Genomic DNA, 27,920 nt, shown 5'->3' with positions numbered 1-27,920 from the left:
GATGTTGTTGAGATAGGGATGGTTTTATCTGTGTTCAAGCTACTATGTTAATGTTATTGCATCTGTTGTTCATGTATGCTCGTGCAAAGCCAGAGCTGACCTGACCGCATCAGATGTGGATAGAAGGGATGTCCCACTCTGTTTAGTTTTCTTATTAAACAAATAATACATGTGGATATGGACACTTTTTTAAATCCTAAAACATAAAGTACTATTTTAACAGTTTCTACCGTGTTTGTGTTATAAATGAACAGGTGTCAAATGCTGTCAGGTCTTCAATAAAAGACGGTTTTGAGCATTGTTTGTGTTTGTGCTTTGTCCTGTCAGTTAACAACACACATAAATAAAGCCAAAACTGGTCTTGTGAACCAGATGATTTTTTTCTGTACATTTTGCTTCCAAGGACCCAGACTTTATTGTAATTTTTTAAAGGCTCTTGAACAATAGTTCTCCAGGCTTTCTGAAGGACTTGCAGAGTTTTTCTTTGGACATCGGCTGCTTTTTGACTCATTTGCAATCCAGTCCTTGTACCTGATCATTTCCAGATGAATGTTTTTGTTTGTTTTTTGTTAAGCTGCTTAATCCTGACCTGTGAGTTATTCAAGCACAAAAATGCGCAAAATTTACTGGATGAACCACTGTTATTCTCGCACATAACAGATGAGTCAGTAAAAAAAAACCAATTTAGATTTCTTTTGGGTTCAAATTGTTATCTGTATGGAGGTCAGGGGAGAGGTACTGCAATGAGTGTTTAAAGCAAAGTGTAAAGCCAGTGGAGGCTCTGTCATGGTCTCGGGCTGCTTTTCAGACAGTGGTATTGGGAATCTTGTCAAAATTGATTGAATATGAATACAGAACAGTATGGTCAAATTTTGATTGTCCATCTGATTGTCAAGAGCTTCATTTTTCAGCATGTCAATGATCCCCAAAAAAACTGCCAGTGCATTAAAAGCATACTTGTTAAAAAAAACAAAAAACAACAACAACACACACAGTGGAACATTATCAGTCATGGACTGGCCTCCCCAGAGTTTGGACCTCAACATTGAAACATTGTGGGATTCTCCTGACAGAAAACAAAGGCGTTGCTGCCTTTGTTTTCCAAAGAAGAGCCTTCAAAAAACCTGGAGAAATATTCCTGAAGACTACTTAAAGAAATGACAAGAAAGCTTGTCTAAAAGGGCTTCAGGCTGAGATGAAGAATAAAGGTGGTCATATCAAATACGGACTTTTCCAGTTTGTTAAGACTACAAAATGTATTTTTGCCTTACGTACACTCACTCACTCACGCACACACACATACATACATATATATATATATATATATAATTTGCCATTTTACTGAGCAAAATACAAAATATAAATGTAGTGATCACTAGCTGAAGAATATTCTAGAGTACACGACTGAATCAATCAAAATTAATTTAAAACATATTTTTAAACAGAAAAATAACTAAAACTAAATAATATTAAATATGATGTAATATAACTGCTTGTTTTTACAGCAATTGTGAAAGTTAAAAGGCCAGCAGCAGCTTTATTAATGTATAATGACGTTAAAAAAAAAGACTACGTTTCCCATAAGCTTTTGTACGCCGGAAGCAGCCAAACGCCGGACCGGATATCTGTACACGGCGCCCCGAAAAGGCCCTTTTCCGTCTCAGAGAAGTGTGGTACAGAACGGCAGACACAAGTGAGTGAAAATTTTACTTTTTACTTGCTTCATAAATCGTGAAAAAGGGACGGACGCGTATCCAAAATCACTGTGGATTTCCATTGTCCTGGAAATTCGTACAGAAAACTTCAGTTTAGTCGAAATGGCGTTTTTATTCCCTCCGAATGTTTCCGTACCAGCACAACAGCGCTGAGCGTTAGCATGCGACTAGCTCTGTAGCACATGTGGATTCTGCACGTTGAGTAGCGGCTCCGATAGATGTCAAATTCAGGACACTAATTCACAAAATATGTCTATATTAAACTTAATTTCTTCCCTACTAATTAACTGATGCTGAATTTAAACGCGCACCTACGCCCGTTTATAGACGTTTGTAAGCTTAGAATCCGCTGTGGCGCAAGTTTGCTAGTGTTAGCGTGATGCAGGCTTCATCTCCGGCCTCGCTGTACTTGTGACTGTCATTGCTTCGCTAAATCTGACCAAACAGTTACTCAATCTCCTATTAATATGAATAAATGTGCTTCCTATTAAAGTGTCAAATCGTGGGGTTTTCTGCTTTTTGCTGGAAAGCTAACGTCACTTTGTTTGAACGTAACATTGAGTAGCAGCTCAGTCAAGCTACAGTAGTTTTCATTCATTATACACAAATTCGTTAAATAAAGTTCCATTTATAAGACTTATGTCACATAGAAATCTAATAGAGAGGCCACAGATTTGCAGTAAGGTCCACCTTCACAAACCCAAACTCTTACGTGTAAATGTTGGGGGGGGAAAAAAGACATATTTGTCATTTATAGTCCTGAAATTATAATTTTTAAAACAATGTGCCAGTAATGTTGTGGTGTTTCCTCAGTGACCGATTGGGAGACTGCCCCCGCTGTGGCTGAGACCCCAGAGATCAAGCTCTTCGGCAAGTGGAGCACCGATGATGTCCAGATCAACGACATCTCCCTGCAGGTGAGCGGCAGTGTGAAAGATTCACTGTTGTGCTGTTAAGCGAGGCTAGAGTCACGCCTGGACACTCACCTGTTGTCCAGGTGTGCTACAGTGCTCGCAGAGGAAAAGTCTTTGCTTATTCATTGGCTGTAGTCTAATGTGGCCCAGTCAATCACCGGCTCAGACACAATATCTGCCTTTAACGATGCTGTTTTTCAACTTAAAACAGAAAATGATGCTTAAAGATGTCATTCTTCGCTGCAGGATTATATTGCTGTGAAAGAGAAGTACGCCAAGTACCTGCCACACTCTGGAGGACGTTATGCCGCCAAGCGTTTCCGCAAGGCTCAGTGCCCCATCGTGGAGCGTCTGACCAACTCCATGATGATGCACGGCCGCAACAACGGCAAGAAGCTGATGACCGTTCGCATTGTCAAGCACGCCTTCGAGATCATCCACCTGCTGACTGGAGAGGTACTTTCATAGCACTGCTATAGTATGTGTCACTGTTAAAGAGATTCTTAATTATAACTACAGAAAATAAATGGTTCCTTATGCGATGAAAAACACTATTGAAAATTACAGAGAACAGGATCTTACTGTGGTATGAGCAGTTTTCAATAATAACTAAAATATAAATAACTTAATTTAGACACGGCGTGCTGAGAAAATGTTTCAAATTTGAATTCCATCTGGGTTTTAAGACAGTATTTCAGCATTGAAAACATTTTTTTTTAGACAGTTGCTGGATTGTTTATTATTTTTAGTGAGTTTTGCAGTGGTTGTTGCCAAGCAGACAAGGGTCCAGAATTAATCTGCATATTTAAGGGTAAATGTGATATTGGCTTTAAACTTTGAGTAAGAAAATTGGGAGCAAACACAAGGATTAACAGCAGATTGTGTCAGCTTTCAGATGGTGTCCAGACTAATGGATCTCTGTCACTACATTGATTTAAAAAAAATTATCTTCTTAACCTCTTTGTTCCCAGAACCCCCTGCAGGTCCTGGTCAATGCCATCATCAACAGTGGACCCCGTGAGGACTCCACCCGTATTGGTCGTGCTGGTACCGTCAGGAGGCAGGCTGTTGACGTGTCACCCCTCCGCAGAGTCAACCAGGTAACAAACGCACAATTTTTTTTCTACCTCCACGTAATTGTTGATGTCTAATCATGTGACTAGATGACTTTAATGCATCTTTTAGGACATGTAAAGTTTGATGCATGTTCAGTTTTTTTCCTGGTTTGCACATGACCTTTATTACTGTCAGGTCTGCATACAAGAGTGGTTCTCAAGCGGAAAGATCAAAACAGAAAATATGAAGCGAAGCTAAACTGAGAAGTTCAGTTTGGCTTCACTTAGCTGAACATTTTAACCCCTCCTATTAGTGATCGTTAGAAATTGCGAGGTTCAGTCTTTTCTCACCTTGTTGGGCATATAGAATACAGTAAAGGCAGTTAGTCTCTTAGATTGTGGCAGTCTTATTTTTAACAATTTCATTAATAGCCTCTCCAGTGTAAGTAAATAAATACTTGATTATCATCAGTGCCAGTGTCCTTCTGTCAAAAAGGACAGAAGTACCAAAAAAATGCTTCCATGCTGAAAAACCTCTTTGTCCAACACCATCTTCAACAGTTTTAGCATGAAAATAAATTAGAAAAGGTTCACTGTTTTTTCATGTATTTGATGTGTTAAACGAGGCTAGAGTCACGCCTGGACATTTTCTGTTGTCTTGGTGTGCTAGAGTGCTCGTAGATTAAAAGTCTTTGCTTATTCATTGGCTGTAGTCTGTCGTGGCCCAGCCAATCACCAACTCAGATACATTTCACTGCTGGCCTGTGGTCATGTCTCTGGAGTTTAACCCGTTTCACCTCACTAACGTGTGCTCCGTCTCGTCTTGCAGGCCATCTGGCTGCTGTGCACGGGAGCAAGAGAAGCTGCTTTCAGGAACATCAAGACCATCGCCGAGTGCCTGGCTGATGAGCTGATCAATGCAGCTAAGGTAACAGACTTAGTGGACTCTGATTACATCCTGCCAATTATGTTGGAACCTTTTTAGTGATCAGAGCTGACACATATGAGAAACTGTTGTGAGGCGTGTTAAACTTAAGTTTCTCTCTCTTTGCAGGGTTCATCTAACTCTTATGCCATCAAGAAGAAGGACGAGTTGGAGAGAGTTGCCAAGTCCAACCGTTAAACATGTTCACTTTCTAACAAAACAAATAAATCAAGCAATTTCTGTTGAGTTTGAGTGTTTTATTGGACATCACATACACAAGCCTTTGATTCTGTGATGGAAAGCTGGAGTTCTGAGTTAAACTACAAGGTAAAATTATCTTATTGGTTAGTGCTGTGACAACTTTTCCCTTAATCAAGCTGTAATATTTTAATTTTGGATGGGTGGCACTGCTGATAGCTACTGTTTTACTGGCTCAAAAGTACTGTTCAGTTATAGTGGCACAGTTGGTCAGCACTGTAGCCTCCCCAAAAGGTGCCAGATTTGATACCATTGATTAGCTGGTGTCTTTCAATGCATGCGTTTGTTTTCTGCAAGTCTCCCATAATTGGTCCTAGGTGTGAATGTGGGGTTGCACGTCTGTACTCTCCCTGCGATAGACTGGTGATCAATCCAAGGTTTCGCTAACAGCTGGGATAGGCTGCTGCCCCACTGAGATTCTGAATTGGACAAGTAGAAAATAAATGAAAAGACTGGATTTACATTTATTTTAGCCGGATGTACCTAAAGAACTGGCAGTTGAATTACACAGGAATAAAAGTATCACTAAAAGTTAGAAGCTGGATTTTAATATTTCTACACTTGGGACAAATTCATACACTGCAAAGCTAAATCAAATCTGAATCATCACCTAGCAGCTACAGATGGTCTGCAATTTAAAAACAGTTAATACCCAAGTACTGAAATGTGGATATGAAAGCTGTACACTGTAGTAAATGTGGGCACCAAGTCTTAGGTTAGCCAAGAAAACATTTAAAGGGGACTATCACAAGCAGTAATGTTAAGAGACATCAGATTTCTGGAAAGCAGACGTAATGCCCCTTTACTGGATCTAGATTACATCAATTTGGTGAGAAAAGTTAAAAAAATGTTGGGCTGATTGTTGCCTTTGGCTTTTCCTTCACACTTTGGTCTAAAAAGGTATTGAACATCTGCATATATACAGAATGAAACTTGCAGTGAAGACTTTCCTGTGGGGTTACTGTTTTACTTTGGTGGACTGTGAAAGAGTTGGAACAGTGCAAAACTACAGCTTCATCTAGTGGTTTCATGAGTAGATTTAAGGACATTGTGCAGCGCTGTTCGTTCAGCAGAGGGGGTAGTGGTGCAGTAAATTAGGTGGCTGGTTCTGTCTCAAAATACTGCACATTAGTATCACTACCCCCACCACTGCGAACACCTGCAGATAAATGCTGAGTGGCGTGGGCGTGTTTTCAGAAATATGTATGCTTTCTGTTGACAAGGAGGCAGAGTGAGGACAGAGACGCTCCCAGCTTGGAGGCCTCGCTGCAGGCTGTCGGCAGGAGGGTGTAGTCCTGCAGCTTCTGGAAGGCCTGCAGAGAGAGAGGAAACAGTTCAGTCATTCAGACCTGAGCTAGTTGTTACAGACTACACTGCAGGGAAAACTGAAAGGAAAGGAGGAAGGAAAATTTGCTTCACTGGCTGGAAGTTAGAACACCAGATCTGACTCATGAGTGTCAGCGATTAAGAGTCTTAGATCTACATGACAGTTTTGATGTTTCCCTTTTCTTTAGAGACCAAAACTCTAAAAAAAAAAAAAAATTAAAAAGCAACTTCAATTTTGTTACATTTCTAATGGTAATGTTGATTTATCAAACTCCTCTAATGATTTATTGCCACGCTAGCGTTATTTTCCATTTCCCCCCTGATGAGTTTCCACGTTGTCTGGATAACATTCACATTTCTTGATGTGATTTGTACAGTGTACAATTCCAGCAGCATGTGACCTGATGCTGCTTACAAATTTACCTGTTACACTTGATGCAAGTGGAACTTTTTTGTAGGCCTGTGCAGAACCAGCACATGCATCTCTCCTGGTCAAGCTGATGGCAGCAGTGACAGCTGATGAACTGACCCCTCAGCCAAGCTGCATGCTCATCTTCAGCTGTGAAAGCAGCCAGGTGCATATACACACTAACAAGTGACATCATTTCAGGACAATATGACTTGGCCCGGTTGCACAGTGTTCTACTGAAAACAATTAGTGATTCCAATAAAACACCAGCCATCACAAAAATGCACAGATGTGCATCTCAGATTAAATTGAAGGTTGTGGGAGTGTTCTTTAAGAATGAAGCTGTTTTTTAATCTGGTGTACAAAGATAATAATCTACAAAGATTGTGTGATCCTATTATAAGATGGTTGTATGGGTGGGTTGGTGGACAATATTGGACATTGTGAAATTTTTTAAATGCAAAATACTGACTTGAGGGCAAACTGCTTGAAGGGAAATCATGCAAAAAACAAGTTATCAGTCTTTAAAGGAATTTGTTGCTTTTTCTTTGTGAAGTTTATCTCATTGTGAAAAATCAAAGTTTCCAAATGTTCAAATTAACTCCTCTAATTGTAAGTTCGGTTTTAAATCTCGCCTGATATAATTTTTAGCAGTGGCGCACACACAGTTTCACAAAATACAATCATTATTTTACTTCTGATTTATTTAATTTGCCTCAATCCTGAAACAAACTACAGAAGTATCTGAAAATGCTGATTTATTCTCACTATGCTGGACTCAGCTTCTGTCCTGCCACCTACTTACATATTTAACGGGTCAGAGACGGCACCGTGAGCGGGATATCGACTTCACTAGTCTCAAAAACATTTCAGCTCTTGGAACCACAAGCACAACTGTGACCTTCAACTGCAATGTAACGAGTAAAGAAATGTGAAAAAAAGAAATCTGTTCACATCCCAGATCTTCTTTAGAGAACCTTTTTTGTCTAATGATCAGTTTAGAGCGAGTCAGTCACATTTAGGTCTGATTTAGGATTAACAGAGGCACTTGACTTCCAGGTGGTGAAGCAGCACAAGACACAGAGGTAACATCTGAATTACAGATGCATTAGGCCTTAAAAGGGATAATCACTAATAACAGACAGATTTATAAATCATAAAAGCACTTAGGTTTAACACACAGGACCAATCACACAAAGGACCGGATGCACAGGGTTTATTACAAAAAACAAAACAAACAACACGAGCTGAGCAGATATCAAATTTCTTATAGGAGCCTGATGGTTGATTTTGATGTGTGATACAATGCATCTGTAGATCTTCTATTATATTGTTGATGCAGTGTGGCTTTGATGTTAATGCTGTTGCATTTCTTTTTATATTTAGATAAAACTAATAAAAAGCTTTGATCACACCAAAGAAGAAGCCATGTATTTCTGTGGTGCAGCGCAAACACATGTGAATCTGCAGCAATACTAGTTATAAATATTTGATCTTGGGCGGTAAGTTTACTTCACTCCGTCTTGAAAGAAGCTGAGATTCTCCCACAGACTTATCAGAAACACACAAGCTAATGACTGCTGTTTAAAGGGAACTGGAGCTGATGACCTAGCTTCTTTTATGTGGAGACGGTGGAAAAAAGGAGGGCTAACATCTGAAAACCTGAGTCCAGCTATCATTTGTACTCCTCCCGATGGAAGCTGTTAGCAAATATTTGTGGGTTTATGCAAGCACTCACGCGACCGAGTAAAGCACCGTGAGACCTTAAAGCTCACACTGACAGTATTTAAAGCTGTTGGATGAGCATGCATGCTTATGATTACTGAACATATGATTCAGTGTTTATGTAGCCTAATTAATACAACAAGGAGATAAGAGCCAGAAAAACTGCCAGAGAAGAAGAAAAAAAAAAATCTGTCAAACTATAACATAATGAAAATAGCAAATTACAGGAAAACTTATTTATTGCTATTAGCACATACATGAACATGACATTATACTGCAATAATGTGCAGTTTATTTAAAAAAAGAAAAAAGAAAAAACCCTCTGTGGTACTCACAGAAACGCTGTCAGGGCATTCGTCTGCTGGTCGGTGCAGCAGGAAGTCCCGTTTGGACAGACCTTTGATGTAAATGCAGTTTGCTGCCAACTCCTCTGGGACGGTGAGCACATCGTAGTGGTGATCAGTCAGCTGTTCCATCATCTGCAGACAAACACGCACATCCAGCATTACACACAGTCGCCGAGCTCCAAGCCAGCACTAATGACATAAACAGATGTGTGCAGTTCAAGTGAGGATGGAGAGATTATATATTTATGACTCATAATGAAAAACAGTATTGACCATAGAGAGATGTTGGGCCCTGCCTAGCACAATGCTTTAAAATCCTTGTCTTAAAAAAGGTTCATTTTAAATGTTGTCATTTCTCTCTTTACATTTCAATAAACTAACTGAAAACCAGCACAAAGGCTTGATCATCACGATGCTTAATGCAAAGTCACCAAAAAAATTAACTAAAGAACCCTTTTCATCAAGTCATGTAATCTTCTGGTCAAAGTAGATGAAGAGTTTGTTAATCAGTTCCAGCTGCTGTTGTTAATGTAATTAACATAAGGTGCACTAGTCAGGCAACAACGAGACAACCCCCCTAAACATGAAGGATGGTCACTCATTTCTTTTCCACTAGTTCTCATCTGGCTAAAGTCAGTGTCACTGAGTTCATGAGGGTGGCATGAGGGCCCAGCATGCTTTACTTGGGCCCTGCCTGGCACTCTGGAGAATGGGCAGGTTCACCCCGAGTACATGTGACAGACATCAAAGGGTCTGGAGAAGATGTGGAGAGCATTCTGCGGCCTGTAACATCATTCAGCATGACTGCTTTCATAGTTGGCCAGGGACTAACAAAAAGGGAGGGATGCACAGACCGGCTGGCAATGGCACTGACTGCCATCAGGTACCAGGATGAAACCCTTGGAAACACTGTCAGACTACGCTGGTGCAATGGGTCCTGGGTTCCTCCTGGTGCACGATAACGCCCAGCCTCATGTAGCGAGAGTGTGCAGAAAGTTCTTGGAGGAGGAAGGAATTGATATCATGCTTGCACTGAGCCTAATCCAACAGGACACCTCTGGGACATTATGTTTGGGCCTGATGCTGCCAGGTTGCACCTCAGACTTCACCAGGAGCTCAGTGATGCCCTAGGAGGAGATCCTCCAGGACACCATCCATTGTTTCATTAGAAAGCTTACCCGACCTTGTCTGGCCATACTAACTACTGAGTACCATTTTGAGTTGGTATGAAATTATTTCAAAATAGACTAGCTAGCTGCATAATTTTTTCACTTTGACTTTATTTTTTTTTGGCATAATTTCATTCCAACACATTGCCCAATCCATATCGATCTGGCATGACGCCCCGCAGGTGAGATCTAATGTGCTTTCAAAATGTGACTAATTTTTTTAAGTGGTGCATTTACAATTAAAGTTGAAAATGGCAGCTCTAATTTACATCAACCTCTCAGTGTTTTAGGGACACGAGTCATAACGGCATAAACTGATGTGTCAAGTAATTTTTAGCTGTTTTGGTCATTACTGAGGTCAAATTTATTATTGTTTATTATGATTTCTCACAGACTTCTTCCTTGATTAGGTGGAAAGCCATCCTTATCATGTATAGCATCTTGCAGTGCCGTTCATTGCCCCTTGGATTTCTTTTCAAAGGTGCAGCTGTCGCAGAGGATTGTGGGTCATTGCTGCTACCAATGTGGCTGGATATAGCAATACATCCAGGTGTTTGTAATCACACTAAATAGTATCATGACGTGGAACCATCCTTTGTTTTCTGACTAAACGTAGTGCCAGGATAAGGGATTTCCAGCTACTGAGACTGATCACCCCTCATATACAGCCGCACAAGCTGTTGCTCACAGCCATTTCTGTTCCTTTTAGGCAGAGCCTCCAACTTGTTTGTTATAAGGTCTCCAGCACAGGCACACAGACATGCTAAATGGAAAGCTATGTAGCCTGTGTAAACAAACTGGCATGAATAGATGAATGTGCAGGGTCAGCTGGCAGGCTGTCACACCTGGATTTCTATAACACAGTCAGCAAATGGACAAAAACAAAACTTTAATGATTGAAGTTAAATATTATGCTCACTTCCAGCTCCATATTTTTATTCTGTTGTTGTTGTTGTTGTTATTGTGTGTTCAGAATAATCCCTTTTCATCTAATTTTGGACTTTTAATACGGTCTTGAGTTAATCCAAATAAGCAGGCAAAAATCCTATTTTCATAAAAGCTACAGGGAGTGTTTTCTCCTTGGTATGCGCTTTTCCCTCAATTGCTACAATGCCACAATATTATTAAGGCATTACCCTTTGGGAAACAACACACACATACATACCCGGAGTGTCTTCTTGGCCCCATCACTGTTGCTGAAGATGATGGTGTTTGGGCCTCCCATGGAGCAGATGTTTTTCAGTCGGGCTCCATCACAGACGGGGACAGTCGACACGGCAAAGTCCTGAACACATGTGGGGGTGAACGGTTACCAAGCATACTGGAAACTTCTAGAAGTTTCCAAGCAGGTTTGTTTTGTCATCACAGGTGTAACTAATAACATTAAGATTGGCTTTTCACACATCCCAGTAACTGATGCCTCGACTCCAATCGACTCCTAACTTACTCTCACACTATAAAGTGGTTCCATCTCTGCTCTACACACTGTATATGTAAGGGTGATATTTATGAACGAAAGTTAAATGGAGCCAGAGTGACTCCTCTGAAACACAACACTGATGAAATCATCTCCTGGTTTTCCCCAGTCCCCCAGTCGAACACTTAAACCCTCTCATCCGCTGACACCATTTCACACCACACCCCCACACTCCCACACCCAAGGGAAGAGCGAAGAGCAAATTCAACTCCAAAATATGCAAAATATGTGTGCGTGTCAAACAGAAGTGCATCTATAGTTCTTGAAAAGAGTCAATACTAATGAGCAGCTTGAGCCCAGCCCGAGTGAGCACGCTGTGCTGTGCAGCGTTGTGATTATTTGGGCAGTGGAACAACCTCATTCATCAGTGTTTATACACAAGAATTCCCCAAATGCAATTCAGCAAATGGCCACCTGCTCACATTGGCACCTGGGTTTCATATCCGACTGTAATCTTGGCACCGAGGTAATCTTTGTTGTGCAGGCTAAAAATATAAACTCTATATTTTAGTTAGTTGTGTATTGATAATCCTTAGCTGGGCTTTTATGGAGATACACAGACATACAGCGGTCCATACTAAGACACTTTTACTGTAAGGCAAAGATAATAAGATGTAGCAGTTGTATATAAACGCATCAGGATAAAAAAATAAATAAAAAAAAAGGGAGTGAAGAAAACATGCTCAGTGCATCATGAGAATTTCCCCCAGCAGCCTGAGCTATAGCAACATAACCCGAGGATTTGATCTAGGCCTAACTATAAGCTTTATTAACAAAGGAAAGTTTTCATCTTAAAAGTAGAGACAGCGTCTGAATGCCTGTAGGTTTGTGAACCAAAGGCAGAGAGGACTCAACCTTTAAAGTTTCTCTGATGTATGGCTTCCCTCTATATGCATTTTTCCTTTTTATACCTAAAAATCAATCCCACTACGCTATGTGGAAGGATCCCTCAGCTTGAGCTGTAATCATGGATGCACAGGTATTATTTACCTTTAGTGTATAAAAGAGGCATGACACACCTGGATTATCTAATCTCTGGTGAAGACCCTACACTAAAGTCTTCCTTTGCATTTTTAAGTTTCACATACTTTAATTAACTGCTCTTCAGTTTGAGTGAATTAACAAAGAAGCCAGGGCTAAATCCTCCAGTACTGTGCCACACACTGAATTTAATTACAAGTAGCCCTAAATAGAAAAGCTGTCATAAACATTTAAGTTCAAATGACATCTGACATGATAAACTACAGCAGCAGGCTGCAACAAAACACTCGATGGATGATGCAGCTGTGCCACGTGTCAAAATGTGTTGACTGACATCCCTCTTAAAAAGACGACTCTGAGGCAAAAATGTCAGATTCTGTTAAAAGCATGCCGCCCTGACTCCTCAAATCAGAGACAGACATGTGCCTTCACGACAGGCAGCCCCAAACTAGGGAAAGTTTGAAAAAGCTTCCTCCTGCTCACTGTACCCTCTTCCCTCTATAGCCCTTACCCTGAAGGTGTCTGCCAGCACCTCCGCCCCTCTGCGGTTGGTGTGGGAGGAGATGCCGACAAAGAACTCCCTCCCCGTGAAGAGGATGTCGCTGCCCTCCAGCGTGGCACCTACAGAGTCGCCCTGCTCTCCGTCCATCTCCACCACAGTCAGGTTGAGCTCCGACATCACCCTCCTCACCGCCTCCACCTGAGGGAGGAATAAACTAGACTCAGTACGAGAGTTGGAAGAAAGCAGCTCAGGCAGGTGGTCTCCGTGTAACATCATCAGTTCTGTGTTTCACTGGCAATTAATATTTGCAATAAGAAGCTACAATAATTAAAAAAACAAAAACAAAAAAAAACAGACTGTCAGCTGAGCATTTTAAAATGTGCTTCAAAACAACAACTGTCTAATAAAAGAACATTTGCGTATAAATCCAGCTGTTGTATAATTTAGTCATTCATTTACATTCTGATTATTTACTGTTCAACTTTAAAGATTTCTTTCAAACAGCTGAGCTGGTTTCCCTCCTCTTGTTAATCCAGGTCTCTCTTCCTGCCATCTTAGAATAAGTGGAACTGAAACTGTTGGAGTAAGCAGTGAAACCGTTGCAAAACCAGATTTCTGAAAAATCATTTAAATAATTCTCGATCAGTTATCTCGGGCTTTTTTTTTTTATCATTTGTGGAAGCCACAATTGTAAATAAAAACTACATTTAGATTAACTGTGCAACAGAACAACTCTCTTATCATGTTATGGTGACACATTTTGCAATACGCGCGACACTGCAAAACAACGGGGTTCCAGCAGTAGAACATCTGGGATGTGTTTGAGTGTCTACCAATGAAAAGGTTGTGGGATCGATCCCCGGCTCCTCCAGACCGCTTGCTGAAGCATCCTTGGCCAAGATACTGAACCCCAAGTTGCCTCCAATGCATTCACTCGGGCGCGAGTGTGTGAGAATGTTAGAAAGAGCTTATGCTTAAATAAAAGTGCTGTATTAATGTGTCTGTCTGGGTGAATGAGACTTACAGAAGAAAGTGCATTGAGTGCTCAATGAGTAAAAAGGCACTATATAAGTAAAAGTCCATTTACAACCAGATAATACATTATAATATCTGGAACTAAAGAAGAAAAATACTTCCAAAAAGGAACTGTGCATTTACTGTCACCCAAAGGGTCTGGGTGTTTATCTATTAATTTATTTTAATTAATCAGCTCTTTGATTTGCTTCCTGGCTTTTGATTCATTTTCTGTCCGAGCCATGTTAAGTTCCACTCTAAGAAACATGTTAAGAAAACATTAGGACATTAAAAAAAAACCTGTAAAATGGTGTCAACACTTATTAACTGGACAGGAACCATTTGAACCGCATCACTGTTGAGAAGTTTCTTTCCCTAAAGCTTTTTCCAGCAAACCTCCAAGTAGTTTAGGAAAACTACAAACTCTCTCTTAACATTTTTCTTAAAGTTGCATTTTTAAGTCAGTCATAAAATAACATTTTGTTTATCAAACAGCCAAAAATAATAGCCGATGAATGGACTCGTAGCCAGGAAAAACCCTGAGATCTAACTACAGAAGTATAACTGGAACTTTGGACACTCCCAATAAGTCTGCCAGCATCTAAAACACCAAAAAGAAAACCAGTATCAATCAACCAATATCACTGTTGCTTAGAAACATTGTTTTCAGGAGTCTAGGGGGGATATGTCTGAAAGGCCAATGATCATAGCAACAAGGAACAACAAAGATCAGTGAGACCATGTTACAAACAGCCCATACTATGTTTGTCAAGTTCATTTTTATACCGTACTCATACAAACCATTACCCAATACTACATAGAAGATTAAGTGCACTCTGAAAGGCTTTTTCTATGCTGCATTACCTCGCTTTGTCTCTGCTCTTTGAAGGGCCTGGTGATGAGCGCCGTGTCTCCCTGGATGACAGCCACATCCTCTATCTTCCAGCTTTCTGGCAGCTCGGGGTCAGGGGGGATCTCGATCAGCTGCAGGCCCACCTTCTGCCTCAACGCTCCAGTCAGGCAACCGAACTGACGCTGAGCTTTGGCCAGGTCCACCGAAACCTCCCCGTTCTCCTGGCTGTCCCCTGCTTTCTTTCCAAAGGTCTCTGGAATGCCCCTCACCACGGCGTGGGTGAAATGGCCATAAGGGCACATATTTGCCATGGTTTCAATAATGTGGTAGCAAATATTGGGGCTGTGCCAAAAATCTCACTAAGCTGGCTCTGCCAGGAGAGGAACAAGAGGCAATAAAAGGATGTGAACGTTTATGTGTTTCTGGTCTCCTCTCTTGCAGTCTCGGTATTATTAAGACGCTGGAGGAAAAATGCTCTAAACTAAGCTAAGCTTGTGAAGAAGTAGATCCAGGAAGAGAATGGGAAGCATCTTCAGCCTGGTCTTTGCCTCTTCTTTAATTAGGGACTTCACCATCTATTATCCCAAACATGGGAAGCAAATACTACCAGCCTAAGAAAGAAAAAGATGGATACATCAAGGCAAGAACAAACAAAAATATCAATTTCTATAAAACATTAGAGGGTCACATCCCTGCCTACATGCTTTCATTGGCACTGGACTAAAGTGAAATATAGTCCTAAAAATCTGTAATTTATTTACTCTGTAGGGGAATAAAAAAAAAAGTTTATCCCCCATTAAAACATCCAAGGACAGCTGAAATAATACACAGACAAAGAGCACGGCTGAAAGGAGACAAAGGAGCTTTGTTCAAGGTCAGATTATAAGGAATCATTATTCAATAGCCCTCCAATATGCTGCAAAGCCTCTTCATATCTGGCCAGTGGGTTAGATTTGGGACAATTGCCCTTTTATCATCTTCCCTGTAACTGGCAGGAGTCACCCACGGTGAGCTGCACACAGGATGTTTCTTAAATCTGCTTCATAACTTATGCAACAAGTGCTGGGCTTTGATGTTCACTTGACTTTGTTTTAAAAGGCTGCAGCACATGGAGAATATTAATGGATACTTGAACACCGAATATTTACAAACTACATTATAATCACTACTTATATGTTGAATTTTTCTACCTCGTATAGCTTTTGTTTGAGTTTTACCAGCTGTATTAATCAGTACAAACTTCAACCACAAGCAGAACAAAACATCCTGAGACTGTGGGGCTGCAGGAGTGCACCGCCCCAGCAACTCAACTCTCTTCCAAAATACTTTTCATGATGTTCCCCATCTTTCTTAAATCGGCAAAATAACAGCAACACCCTCACCCCGAGTCGCACAAATAACAAACAGAGCTCTACACTTAGGCCTGCTCACCTGTTTTAGGTCCCGGGTATCCGCTTTCGTCGCCGTTTTCCCTCTATTTTAATTTAATTTCCAAAGCAGCCGAGTTCCCGTTACTCTCCAGCTCCTTTCTCTCTGCCGAATGGCTATCGCGTCAAGACGGCGAACGTGAATTGGCATGTTTCCGGTGGCAAATTTCAAAATAAGACAGCATTGGTTTACATGAACTGTGTCGCGTCGTTTGTACCATATTGCAACTGCTATACAAAAAATAGCGCGCGATAAAATAGCGCGCGATAGTGTGTATACACTATGTATACACTGTAACTGAAAAAAATAATAATTTGCCAACGGTCGTGCTCATAGTTTTTAACGCCACCCCCAAGGAACTTCCGGTCTTATTTTCGACCATTGACGCTCACTTCCCCCACCACCTCCCCTCCCCATCCCCCACACGTCCTACCCGGATTCAATCAGCGGTGATTTATCGCAGGCGCTGCTGTTCTGGCGCTTGGACTTTTAGTGGCAACTGCACTGCAAAGTTACAACCGTTTTAATTTAATTTACGCTGGTTTCGAGTTCGTTAACAAAACAGAATTTAATTTGTGTGAAGTTAATATAAACATATTCTTAATTTGTGAGTACATTTGTGACCGCCGTTACTGTTAACCTACGTAATTGCTACATTTAGAATACTTGTTCAACCTATCTGGTGTTACTAACAAATGCGTAATTTAGACTAGTTTAATATAACATTAGGCGGATGCCTTGTTGAAAAATGCCCAGAAAATTCCTATTTTTGCCACACTGGTGCTCCTACGCATTAAAACAGAATTAAAGTCAGATTTTTCTAGGATTATGGACTCCCCCTTTCCCCCTCTCCCATCCCTGCTGTAATCCTGATGAATTGTTTATGAAGGGTCAGGCTTGTGCTTTATATACAAATATAAATGTGGTCTGTCTGAAAGCGAATCAAAGATTTATATGCTGAATTACTGAGCCATCTTTGTTTTTATCCTCCTGACATTTTACTTATTTACTTATTTATAAATAAATAAATAAAATAATCTGGCTTTCCTCAAAGTGGGTCAGTGATGTGATTGCTGGATTAACAGGTTGTCCCATCAGACACCCCACCTCTGAAAAACTACCCATGATTTGTGTTTATAATTAATAATCCAGTATTTCTAAAGAAACTGGTGATGTTCAGAGGTGATGTAAACATGCAGGCCTTCTGTAAACATGTGACTTTTCTGTCTAACAAGGCTGCACAATATTTCCTTCTAGTGACTAGATTGAGTTACTGCAGAAGGAGGACCAGGAGCCAAATTTTCTGCTGCAACGAGGAAGACGAGGGAAGCTGCAGGAGCTCGTCTCCAGTGTGTAGAAGAGGTTGAAAATGAGAACCTGGATGTAAACGGCAGAATGAATAGATGTAAAAAAGGGTGGAGGATGGGAGGTAGAGGGCACAGACAGACAGGATTAAAGAACACCATCTGTCCACTGAGATCCTTCAGCCAGGACACACAAAAAAAACATCCCCATCAAATGCAGGATTAACACTGTCTGCACAAACATGAATGGACTCAGTTGTGAGTCGCTTTAGGCTTGTATTTTTAAGTTTTACAACATGAATGCTTGCTTATTTGAACAAAAGAAAAGGACCTTTAATCCCATAATACTTTTATTTGGCCCTAGTTCTGGGGATTCTTTTGTAGGTTATATGCAAATCATTTAATAAAGACACAAATGGACAGAAACAAAGTCACACCAAACTCCATGCAAAAATCTATTGCTTTAGTAGCAAACATACATGCCTCCAAAATGCATCACAGGTCATAAACTCTCAATGTCATTTATGCCTCAGCAATGCCCATGGATTATTTCTGCATACAGTATTGCATCCAGACAAAAGTAACTGAAAAAATACAAGAGAAATGAACAAAAACCTCAATATTTCCAGGAAGATTTTTTTATAAGCTTGTAATTAATCAACTTGTAAAGAGCTTATTCAGTCTGAGCCCACTCGTTTCGCTCCATCACAAGACTTGCTGTCAGCAGACCGTCCTGCTTGCTGCCCTCACGTCTCCCATTAGGCCCTGAAGGATAATTTGTTTAAACAGGCTCGCTGTGGAGCTCACTGACCCGCTGTCTCTGAGTTGCTGGCTTTCTCCCTCTGTTTGTCTGCTGACTCTTTCTGCACCGTGCTGACTTTATCGGTGCTCATCTTTTCTCTACAGCAGCTGCTGTCTCATGCAGTTACACATAATGTCTTTTCTTTTATAAATGGCTCAGATAGAGGCCAGAATTTCTAACTAAACAAAACTGGCACAAGAATTATGGAGCTAGATGACAAAGAGTATTTAACAAAACAAAATCACTAAAAACTTTAAGTTTTCACATTATATTTCTTAAGAAACCCTTTCCCCCCTTTTTATTGCAGTTTTTTTCAAATGTTTTTTTTCAGCAGTTGCATGCTCGCAAACCGCGCAATTTATGACACTGCACATAAAAATAGATTACAACTTGACAGGAAAATTAGGCTTTTAAAAAAACCTATTTATACACACAAGTACGGCAAGAAAACAACCAGTTTATAACTAATTATATCCACACAATGGTCCATAAAACTGATTTTGAGCTAACTAAATCAGTCCTGCAGGGTTTTATTGTGGGACCTGCATTAACTGTGAAAAACTTTTCTAAGGTAAGAACTCTCAGACAGCTTCCTTGTGCAATTAAAAGTAGCAGGCAGTTTGCTAATCATCAAATGGACTTGGTAACTGATCATCAGCAACTGTAAGCATCTCTACAAAAAGCTGTTTTGGCAGTTTGCTGGTCTGTTGGTCAGGTGTGTCTTCTGTGTGAACGCGGAAAATTCACCCCAAGGTCAGAAAAAACCCACAAATTTCTACAGAGTCCTGACTGAGGACAGCACAGTTTAGGTTTGCAAAGTTACATCTGAACAAATCAAAAGATTTCTGGATCAATGTCTTTGAATCCAGAGTGGAGATGTTTGGCCATGATGCACAGGGTCACAGGGTCATACTAGTTGTGAAGGATGGTGGTGGAAGGATGATGAGTTGAGCTTGTTTTGCAACCCAACTCTTCTATATACCAAAGTATTAAAGTAGTAAAATATGAGGCCATTGCTCTGACAGCTAAAGCTTGGCTGAAATTGGGTTGTGCAAGAGGACAATGATCCCAAGTACAACAGAAAGGCTAGGTTTCCCAATGGGTTCACCTGAAACCTTGGCTGATTGTGACCCACATCTGTTTTCACACCTTGGCTCGTGTGATATAGGCGGTTCATTACCCTCTTGGAGGACACTCCCATAGGGCTTAAAAATCTGGGACTCTTTACCATTTGCTCTTAGAACTGAAGAAGCTTCTCGACGAGACGTGAAATGTCTTCAAGAAAATTAAAGAAGTCCAGACGCTTTGCTTTCCAAACTCCTTAGACAACAGAAAGGCTAAAAACAAAACAAAACAAAACAAAAATGAATCAAGGTGATGAAATAGCCCAGTCAGCGTCCAGACCTTAACTTGACTGAAATGCTGCGGCAGAACCACAAGAGAGACAAATGCCTGCAACCAGCAGTCACTGAATGAATGAGTGAAGATGTTGTTCTTGTCAAAAGCTTCCTGAGCATCGTTAGTATATAAACACTCACCAAATTCACTATATAACTCTTCATTTTCCCACTGCCTGTAACCATGCTGTCCACAATTAACTCTCCAGATTGAATTAGAAGTTTCAGGGAGGAGTTCGCCTCATGACAGCACAAATCAGCAAAGACTGAGGGAAAAACTCAGGTGACACGCGGGTGCTTGCGATATAAAGAGGGACCTTTTATCAGATCATTGGGGACATAGAGAGAAACAGAGATGAAAATAAATGTAATTTGCAAATGAGCTGGGGGACGCACCACATAAAGTAGTTAGGGAGTTGTAACGCCCTGGGACAAGAAGTGTTTAGAAAAATCCAGCTCGAAACATCAACCAAGGGACTTTTAAGGAAGCATCATGCCTCGTTCACAACTTTTATTTATTCTCATGTGTTGTCTTCCTTTGGCAGGTATGTAAAAACATTCAATTGTCTTCAGGTGCTTTTGTAATGTAAGGGAAAAAAATCTAATACTTTTAAATACTGGACATCCATTACTTAAGTCAGTGAGAGGGACAAAGTCTGCAGAGCTTGGTCGGTGGAAACAAAACTCTGTGATGTTTGACATTTTTCTGCATGCACATTTGAGATTTGACTCTCTTAAAGCTGACATATTTTTTTTAATGCATTTTAGTGCAAGATCTCCTGTTACAGGAAAAATGATTAATGATGGATGCTAACATGCTTGATTTGATGAGTTCAGGTATACTTTTCACATAAAGAGAGTTTTATCCCTTTAATTAGGAAGCTCTTTTTGCCAGGAAATACTACACAGAGGAGATTTGTAGTGTATGCTTATATTCCACTACTGTAGTTTGATTCAAATAGTGTAGATTGTTGAAGAAATCCGTTCAAGTAAGTTCAGTATGTTGGATTTGTTGTCGGTAGTGTTTTTAATTTTTCTTATGTGACTGGTAAACATGAAATAAGTCATTTAGTCCAGTACACATTTTGTCTAAGACTTTGAAAGTTCAAGCACTTTTTCTTGTTTTTCAGTGGTGGAAAGTACAAATTTAACACGGTAAATCGAGCGGTTATTATATAACACTTTTCTATTACACAGTGTTTTATACACACTGCAACAAAGAGCAACTTGGTTCAGTATTTTGCTCAAGGACGTTTTGGCACTGAGACTGAAGCAGCTGCCAATCAAACCACCAATGTCCCAGTTAGTAGATGGCTCGCTGTACCTGTTGAGCTACAGTCACCCCATAACACACTTACTTTAGTTACAATTTTAGTTACATATTTAAACTTTATCGTACACAACATGTGAAGAGTTTAAAAGGTGCTGACTTGAGTTAAATGTAAAATCTACAAGTACTCTGATATTTTTAAACTAAAAGTGAATTATAAACAAACATTTCATATTTATTCTCCAATGTCAGGCTTTTTTTCTAATGAGTTTGTGTCACAGGCTGGGTCTCTGACCCAGCGCTCTGAGTTCATGTTTGTATTTGTCTCATTTTGTTATGTGATTTAGTTTGTGTTATTTCCTATCTGCCTTTAGTTTAGGCAGTTATTGTTCCTGGGTTTTCTATGTTTTGGGGTTTTGTATTTATTCATCACATATTAGGTCTGTTAAGTTGTGTTGTCATGTTTTAGTATTTCCTGTTTTATTCTGACAATGTCATGTGTTCTTTGTTTATTGTATTTAGCTTTCCTCTCCTGGTCCTGTCATTAGGTTTATGTCTGTCAGCTGTTTTCCCCCATGTGTCGCCACTTCCCCTGATCACCTCATGTCTGTATTTAAGCCTTTTGTTTTCTTCATGCCATTGTCAGGTCGTCTGCTCATCCATGTCTCATCTCCAGGTACCCATGTCAGTTCACTATGGTTAAGGTTTTTCATGTTTTGTTATTAGTTCACCCAGTTTAGGTTATTGTTTAGTTTTCACCGATGCCCTATTATTTTGTACCCTCGTTGCTAACCTCAATAAACGGCTTGTTTTGTTAATCCACACCACATTTTGGTCTGTGTTTGAGTCCTCCTCTGCAACACATACGGTCTGCCCCAGTCAGACCGTGACAGTTTGACTATTTTAATTTAAAGTTTACTAGTTTTACTCATAAATATAAAATAAACTCAAAATGAAATATTATCATAACAATAACTTAACTACAAGTGTACATCTTTAATCATATACTCAATAACTCTGGTGAAGGGTGGTGCCCGAGTAGAACATGCAGAAGGAAGGACACATGACTTCTGCTTACGCTGTCTTAAAGCTGCTTGCCAATGTAATTTTGCAGTGCGCTGTTTGCATATTTACATTTGTTGTGTACATATCGTACACTTGGAAATACGAAAAGTAAAGAGAGTGTAACCTTTAACCCATTTTACAGTGTTTTTACTGTTGTCTTATGAATAGAAACATGTTGGCATCATAAAATGTATAGCTAGTAAATGAAAAGTACTTAGAGTTTCTGTTATGACAGTTGTCTGCCGAATCGGTGATAGAAAAGTAATTATCAGATGTTGCTGAAGTGCAGAGAAGCCAATGTTAGAAGAGAAGTTAAAAAGTGTCTCAATTACAAAGATATTCCACCAGGGGGCACCAACAAGTCTATTTTTCAACATCAAAATATGCATTCATCTTCTACGAAACAATTTGGCTTCTTGTGGAAACAAACATAATTGCAGTTACTGTTAGTTCGCAAATATCATGTTTCAGAGCTAAATCTTTTATGTTGTGACTGTCAGCTGATACAATATTGGAGTTTTAAGCTCTTGTTGTTGCAATCCCTGCCAGAGCTGTACAGCTGACAGTGCCTAACAACCACTGTTTTTGCCCCTCAGCCTGTTTGCACTGTTACACCTGTATGTTTCCATCCATCTCTCCTCTGGACTGCTTAAAGTTTCCTGTGGAGTGTCCAGCTGGCCAGCGCTGCCTCTCCAGCGTAGCGACAGGAACACGAGGTAAGAGCCAGATTTGTCTGCATTTATTAGATTAGATTAATTTCAGTGAGTCTCAAGCATGATGGCCACAAACTGGAAAATAAAGCCTTATTTTATAAAAGATTTGTGAGAAACATTTTTAGAAATGCACATTACAGTGAACAGACAATAAAGACACCATTAGGACCAAGTCTAAAGTTCTTTTTATAAACAAAACCTTTCAGCTTGTGGTCACATATCATACATAAACTGTACAATAAGGACTGTTTCATGTCTTTGTAGGCTGCTCTTTGAACTGCTTCTCAGGGCCTTGTCTTTCGTCAGTGACCTAAATGTGAAAACAAAACCAGGTGAAAGAATGATTCAAACTTCTGTACCATTTTCTCATCAGGCCGGTTGTCAGCTCAATAGCACCCGTGATGTCAAATTATGTCTAAAAATAACACTCCGGGCTATCTGGGTGGGGCAAAAATGATCACCATGTCTCATCAGGGGACAAAGTTCCCACAATTACTCTCAGTTTGCAGTATGAGTAATTTTAAAACAATCCCAGTGAGGAACTAGTTAAATTTGCTTGCTTGATGAAGAGTCTGAATGAATAATCTGCTGTCTCTTGTTTTACTGTACTTCGTTCTACTGCAGTTTTTGGACTCTGCTATCCTTTCTGTTTATATCTTGTTGTTTTTTGAGTTTTGGATTTCCTACACTCACCGGCCACATCTTGCTAGTTCCTTGCTTTTGCTGTTCAAACTTCCTTAAATCTCTGTGTCATAGATTCAGCAAGCTTTTGGAAAAATACCTCAGACATTTTGGTCCATATACGCTATATTGTCATGATAGCGTCGCACAGTTGCTGTAGATTTGTCGGCTAAACATTCGTGATGAAAGTCGCTCGTTCCATATGAGTAATGTGAGCTCGGTGTCATGTTCAAAAACCAGTTTGAGATGATTTGATGACATGGTGCATTATCCTGCTGGGAGCAGCCATCAAAACATTGGTACACTGTGGGCATAAAGGGATGGACGTGGTTAACAACAATACTCGGGAACAATATGGTGTTTAGACAATAATGAGCTGGTAAAATATCTCCTACATTACTGCACCACCGCCAGCAGCAACCTGAACCATAAATACAAGGAAAGATGGATTCCTTCAGTGTAGCCTCTGGTCTCTATGAGGCATTTTCACCCAGAGAACTGCTGTTCACTGAACAATTGATCTTTTCCGGCCATTCTCTGTAAACCTTGCAGATGGTTGTGTGGGAAAATCCCAGCAAATCACCAGTTTGTGAAACACTAAGATAAGACTGCCTGGCACCAACAACTATGTCACTTACTGCCATGCAGTTGGCTAATTGGAGATTTGCATTAACGAGCAGCTGGACAGGTATACCTAATGAAGTGTCTGGTGAGTCTATATTGCTAACATCCAGGTGCAAAAAAAAAATCAAGAAAACTAATCAGGCATTCAAAGTTTTCTTTGCTTTTACTGTTTTTGAAGCATTCATAATGTTAAATTTAAAACGATCAAAAAATGTATAAAACACAATACACTTCAGTATCTATTTAAGCATAAACACATCATATCATCTCCATTAGTCATGATTCCATTTATGTTATATAACAATTAATTGAAAAATATATTGGATTTGCTGAGAAATGAGGATATAAAACGTCATTCTGTTATATTTTGGTGGGAAAGTTTGACAAAACAGATTTATGAATTCATGAGTTCTGGTTAAACGCATGCTTTGTTAGGTTGTTGTGACCTTTGACATTCAGATTTTCACAAAATCAGATCATCCTTGAGTTCAAATAGATGCAAATTTCCAAAACTGAGAGACATTTGGAAACATAATACTTAATCAGTGCATCAAATATTTTTTTCCTCGCATTCGACACTTGCTGAGTGAACTAGTCCTAAAAAGGCACAGTGTCCTGTGTCAAGAACCATTAAAAGTGTAGAAAAAGGATTGAATGCTTTTTAAATTCCATGCGAATAATAATAACAATAATAATATCCTTCTACTCCTCTGCTCTCACAGGCCCACTACAGCTGACGTTGTACGAAAAAAGCTGCGCAGTTGCCTCCCAGTGCGACGTGAGTGGAGAGAAATACACGTCAGGGGTCTCCTTCAACTACACCAACGTGTGCTGCGATACCGACCTGTGCAACGGTGCCGTGTCCGTTACTGCCCCCAGCTTGGTGGGAGTGGTGCTCTGCCTGCTGCCTGCGCTCGGGCTCCTGCTGGCCTGAGCAGCAGACGAGACGATGCAGTTTTATCCTCGATAAAAAAATTTTTTTAAAAATGAAACACATCTGTCACCGACTGATTTACTATGAAGATGTTTTATTGGGACATTAATAAACCCTACTTCGTAAGATGTTTAAAGTACAAAATACATTTCAGCTGCGCTAGTAGTTTGCCTTGATCGATGATTTAAGCCAGCTGATTGTGTGTCAGCACTTTTACTTTTGATCAAGTGGACTTTGAAGTTTAGATGTTTTTGACTACATGATGGCAAAATGAGTGGAAAAAAAGACAATAAAAGGCTAAAATAGTAAAAGATGGTTAAGAAACAAAGCAAAAAGCACAGTTTGGATAACAACGGACATGGATGACATATATATATATTCTTAAAAAAAAAGTTAAAACAGTTAATTGAGAAACAAACTATGCATTTAATGATTTGTCTAATTTAACATATTAAGTGGTCCCTGAAATTACATCAAGTCCTACAGTCTTCCACACACAGAGAGAAGAAATACTACAATATATTAGCACTAAAATTATTCAGACTCTGTCCCTTTAAACATCATTCCACTTTAAAAATTAGATAAAAATCCAACAATTCAGTCAAGTACAATGCATCATCTACTTGATCAATACCAAGCATGTCATTGCGGAGGGATTACAACCTCTGTAGAAAAATAATTGACTTTGCTCCCGCTGTTTTTCTAATAAAGTTTAACTCAAGATTGTCTTCTTAAATATGCTTAAATTGCACTTAGGTTTATTTTGTCAATGAGTTTCACCCTGATCTGAGACACACAACAAAGATGTTTGCAGCACAAACTGTAGCCCGGTCCACACGTACATGGATGTTCTTTTAAAACCGGAATTTTTTGCTTTTGTTCAGAAAAAAAAATCGTAACACAAAAATGCAAAAAAGAAATACGTCAAGGGTGCTTGACATAATCGCAACAAGTGACCCTAACTGTACAGGAATGCTGGCCAATTAGAAGCCAGCCTGTTGTCAAAAAAGGAAATAAAGGCGCACACCTTTTCCTCCTGTTTCCCTATTGAGAGTCTTCACTGTGGACGGAGGTTTTAAAAAGCTTCCATTTAAGTTTTTTGTGTGAAAAAAAGGGAAAAACACAACTCAGAAACTAATTTTTACTACTGCACATTAGGGCTGCCACGATTTGTCGACTAGTCACGATTACGTCGATTATCAAAATCGTCGACGACTGATTTAATAGTCGACGCGTCGTTTGAAGCTTTAAGATCACAAAAGACGCAGGAATAAGTGGCAGGATTTAAGAGTGTAATAACGGACTGAAACAGAAGATGGCAGCATTGCATGTACAAGGATGTCAGCTACCGTTAAACCCCGAAGAAGAAGAAGAAGCAGCTGTGTCCCAGAATTCATAGCGCGGCCCAGCGCAGTTTCCAACAATGGCGGCAGCTAGTTAGTTTTAATGTTACTCTTATTATTCTTTCTGGGTCACAAAATAAACGTTTAACATATTTTCAGGCGAGAATGTAGCTGTGTAAACCTCAAATATCTGCTCAGTTTATCAGGACACCACATATTTTCAAAAGCGCTCCGACGTTTTCGGAGACATCTGTTACCCACTAGCTCGTTAGCGAGCCGGGGGCTAGGCTCACTAGCGCCGTGAGAACACCGGACTCCCCGCAAATCGTTTTCGCTACTCAGGTTAAATATATATGAGTCACTTAGATAACTTAAAATGTTATTGTTTGGCTTTTTTTTTTAGTATTTTATTTGTTCCTGAGTAAATCAGTTTGTCTGAGATTAAAGTTATAGTTTTTACACAGCTGAATAAACGTCAAGCAGACAACTGATTATCAGAAGTGTGAGATGCTCCAGAATATACTCCAGTGTCCTGTTATATTTTAGATAGCAAGGAGTTTATTAAACTTCACCGAAACAATCTGCAAATTTCATTAAAATTTAATAAACTATCATCTTGTCTTTATTTTTAGTTAGCACAGACCTTAAACACTTAAAGCTGTAAGCTAATGATAGTTATATAAGAGCAGATGCTGCTGGTGCAATAAGCTGTAGTTTTACGTCCAATGGATGATGATCTGATTAGTCGACTAATCGCAAAAATAATCGGTGACTAGTCGACTATCAAAATAATCGTTTGTGGCAGCCCTACTGCACATGTAGACAGGGCCCATCCCTGAGAGCTCTCTATAAATGTTAGTTCATTATTTCCTTCACAAGCTGCTCCTAAAGTCAGAAAAGGCGTGCTGTCCAGTAGTTCCAGTTCCTCGCAGCGAGTTCATTTCAAGTCACTTAAACAGGAATTTCAGACCAGAGGACTTCCTCCCAGGAGTGGATTAGTCCACAGCGCATCTCTGAGGACACAAGGCTTTTAAAGGATCAGGCTGGTTCAGGTATATTTTTACTGTCAGCAAGTCCCGTGAAAACACTAACAATGCATTTAACCTACAACTGGTTACAAGGCCAAAATTCTTGGTTTCTATCAAAATGTAGACGACATTTGGACAGGAGATACTAGCAGTTGACGTGGTGCACTAATCTCGAAAAGTAAATCCACATATTATAAATGTTCAGACTCTATTTATATCAACCTGGTTGTTTTATAACTGTAGCTATGTTGATGCTTATCCTTCCTCTTTTTAAAAAAAAATGTCTATGTTTAGCATGTTTTATAGCACTTTAACAGGCTCATGGTAACTGCAGACTATTAAAAAATGGATGTAACTTCATGGTCTGAAGAGTGAAACCAATAGGGAAGTGCCTTAAATGGCCACCCTTTTTCATGGCCATTGGGGTTGGACTTCTCTGCTTGAAAAGACCACCTATGGGGTAACAGCCTTTGGAGTTGTCCTGTGTAAACAGTTTCTGGAAGAGCTTAAATAGGCTGAGTTACTCATTTTGGATCATACTGAATAAGAGAGAGTGGTTCAACAGCGTAGCAGTTAACATAATCGCCTTACATGTGAAAGATGCACCGTTTGAGAATAAAACCCAGCCTCAAGGGACTATAAGCTAATGTAGTCCCTATAT

At 39.9% G+C, this 27,920-nt stretch overlaps 3 protein-coding genes, 1 long non-coding RNA gene and 2 other non-coding genes across 8 annotated transcripts; 4 read left to right on the top strand and 2 right to left on the bottom strand.

Moving 5' to 3' along the window:
• Positions 1 to 1,568: 1,568 nt before the first annotated feature.
• Positions 1,569 to 4,855, top strand: rps5 (ribosomal protein S5). The gene is made up of 6 exons (XM_026155472.2): positions 1,569 to 1,693; positions 2,529 to 2,632; positions 2,876 to 3,085; positions 3,601 to 3,729; positions 4,514 to 4,612; positions 4,739 to 4,855. Coding segments are annotated over exons 1-6 (612 nt in total). The 5' UTR covers positions 1,569 to 1,692; the 3' UTR covers positions 4,808 to 4,855.
• On the top strand, positions 2,671 to 2,803 carry LOC113015444 (small nucleolar RNA SNORA3/SNORA45 family). Its single transcript, XR_003271114.1, has one exon. It is a non-coding gene; the product is annotated as a small nucleolar RNA SNORA3/SNORA45 family (small nucleolar RNA).
• LOC113015443 (small nucleolar RNA SNORA3/SNORA45 family) lies at positions 4,305 to 4,436 on the top strand. The gene has a single exon (XR_003271113.1). It is a non-coding gene; the product is annotated as a small nucleolar RNA SNORA3/SNORA45 family (small nucleolar RNA).
• On the bottom strand, positions 4,852 to 16,243 carry ddah2 (DDAH family member 2, ADMA-independent). Its single transcript, XM_026155470.2, has 6 exons — positions 16,102 to 16,243; positions 14,682 to 15,281; positions 12,813 to 13,001; positions 11,009 to 11,128; positions 8,663 to 8,806; positions 4,852 to 6,180 (listed from the first exon to the last, which is right to left on the bottom strand). The coding sequence occupies exons 2-6, from the start codon at positions 14,979 to 14,981 to the stop codon at positions 6,061 to 6,063; spliced, it is 873 nt and encodes a 290-aa protein (XP_026011255.1). The 5' UTR covers positions 14,982 to 15,281; positions 16,102 to 16,243; the 3' UTR covers positions 4,852 to 6,060.
• A 3,616-nt stretch (positions 16,244 to 19,859) lies between these two features.
• On the top strand, positions 19,860 to 25,014 carry LOC113014149 (uncharacterized). 3 transcript variants are annotated; one of them, XM_080295839.1, is made up of 4 exons: positions 19,872 to 20,146; positions 21,518 to 21,547; positions 22,533 to 22,652; positions 24,677 to 25,014. In XM_080295839.1, the coding sequence occupies exons 1-4, from the start codon at positions 20,095 to 20,097 to the stop codon at positions 24,886 to 24,888; spliced, it is 414 nt and encodes a 137-aa protein (XP_080151965.1). In that variant the 5' UTR covers positions 19,872 to 20,094; the 3' UTR covers positions 24,889 to 25,014. The 3 variants fall into 3 exon arrangements, with proteins under 3 accessions (XP_026011259.1, XP_080151965.1, XP_080151964.1); XM_026155474.2 differs by lacking the exon at positions 21,518 to 21,547 and having other exon boundaries at positions 19,860 to 20,146; XM_080295838.1 differs by lacking the exon at positions 19,872 to 20,146 and having other exon boundaries at positions 21,274 to 21,547.
• LOC113014150 (uncharacterized) lies at positions 22,817 to 24,935 on the bottom strand. The gene is made up of 3 exons (XR_003270932.2): positions 24,799 to 24,935; positions 23,431 to 23,634; positions 22,817 to 22,959 (listed from the first exon to the last, which is right to left on the bottom strand). It is a non-coding gene; the product is annotated as an uncharacterized LOC113014150 (long non-coding RNA).
• Positions 25,015 to 27,920: the final 2,906 nt, after the last annotated feature.

The sequence above is a fragment of the Astatotilapia calliptera genome, chromosome 22 (assembly GCF_964374335.1).
Source record: "Astatotilapia calliptera chromosome 22, fAstCal68.1, whole genome shotgun sequence".
Lineage (NCBI taxonomy): Eukaryota > Metazoa > Chordata > Actinopteri > Cichliformes > Cichlidae > Astatotilapia > Astatotilapia calliptera.
Note: the sequence above shows the minus strand (reverse complement) of the source record. Positions and strands in the feature narration are given on the sequence as shown.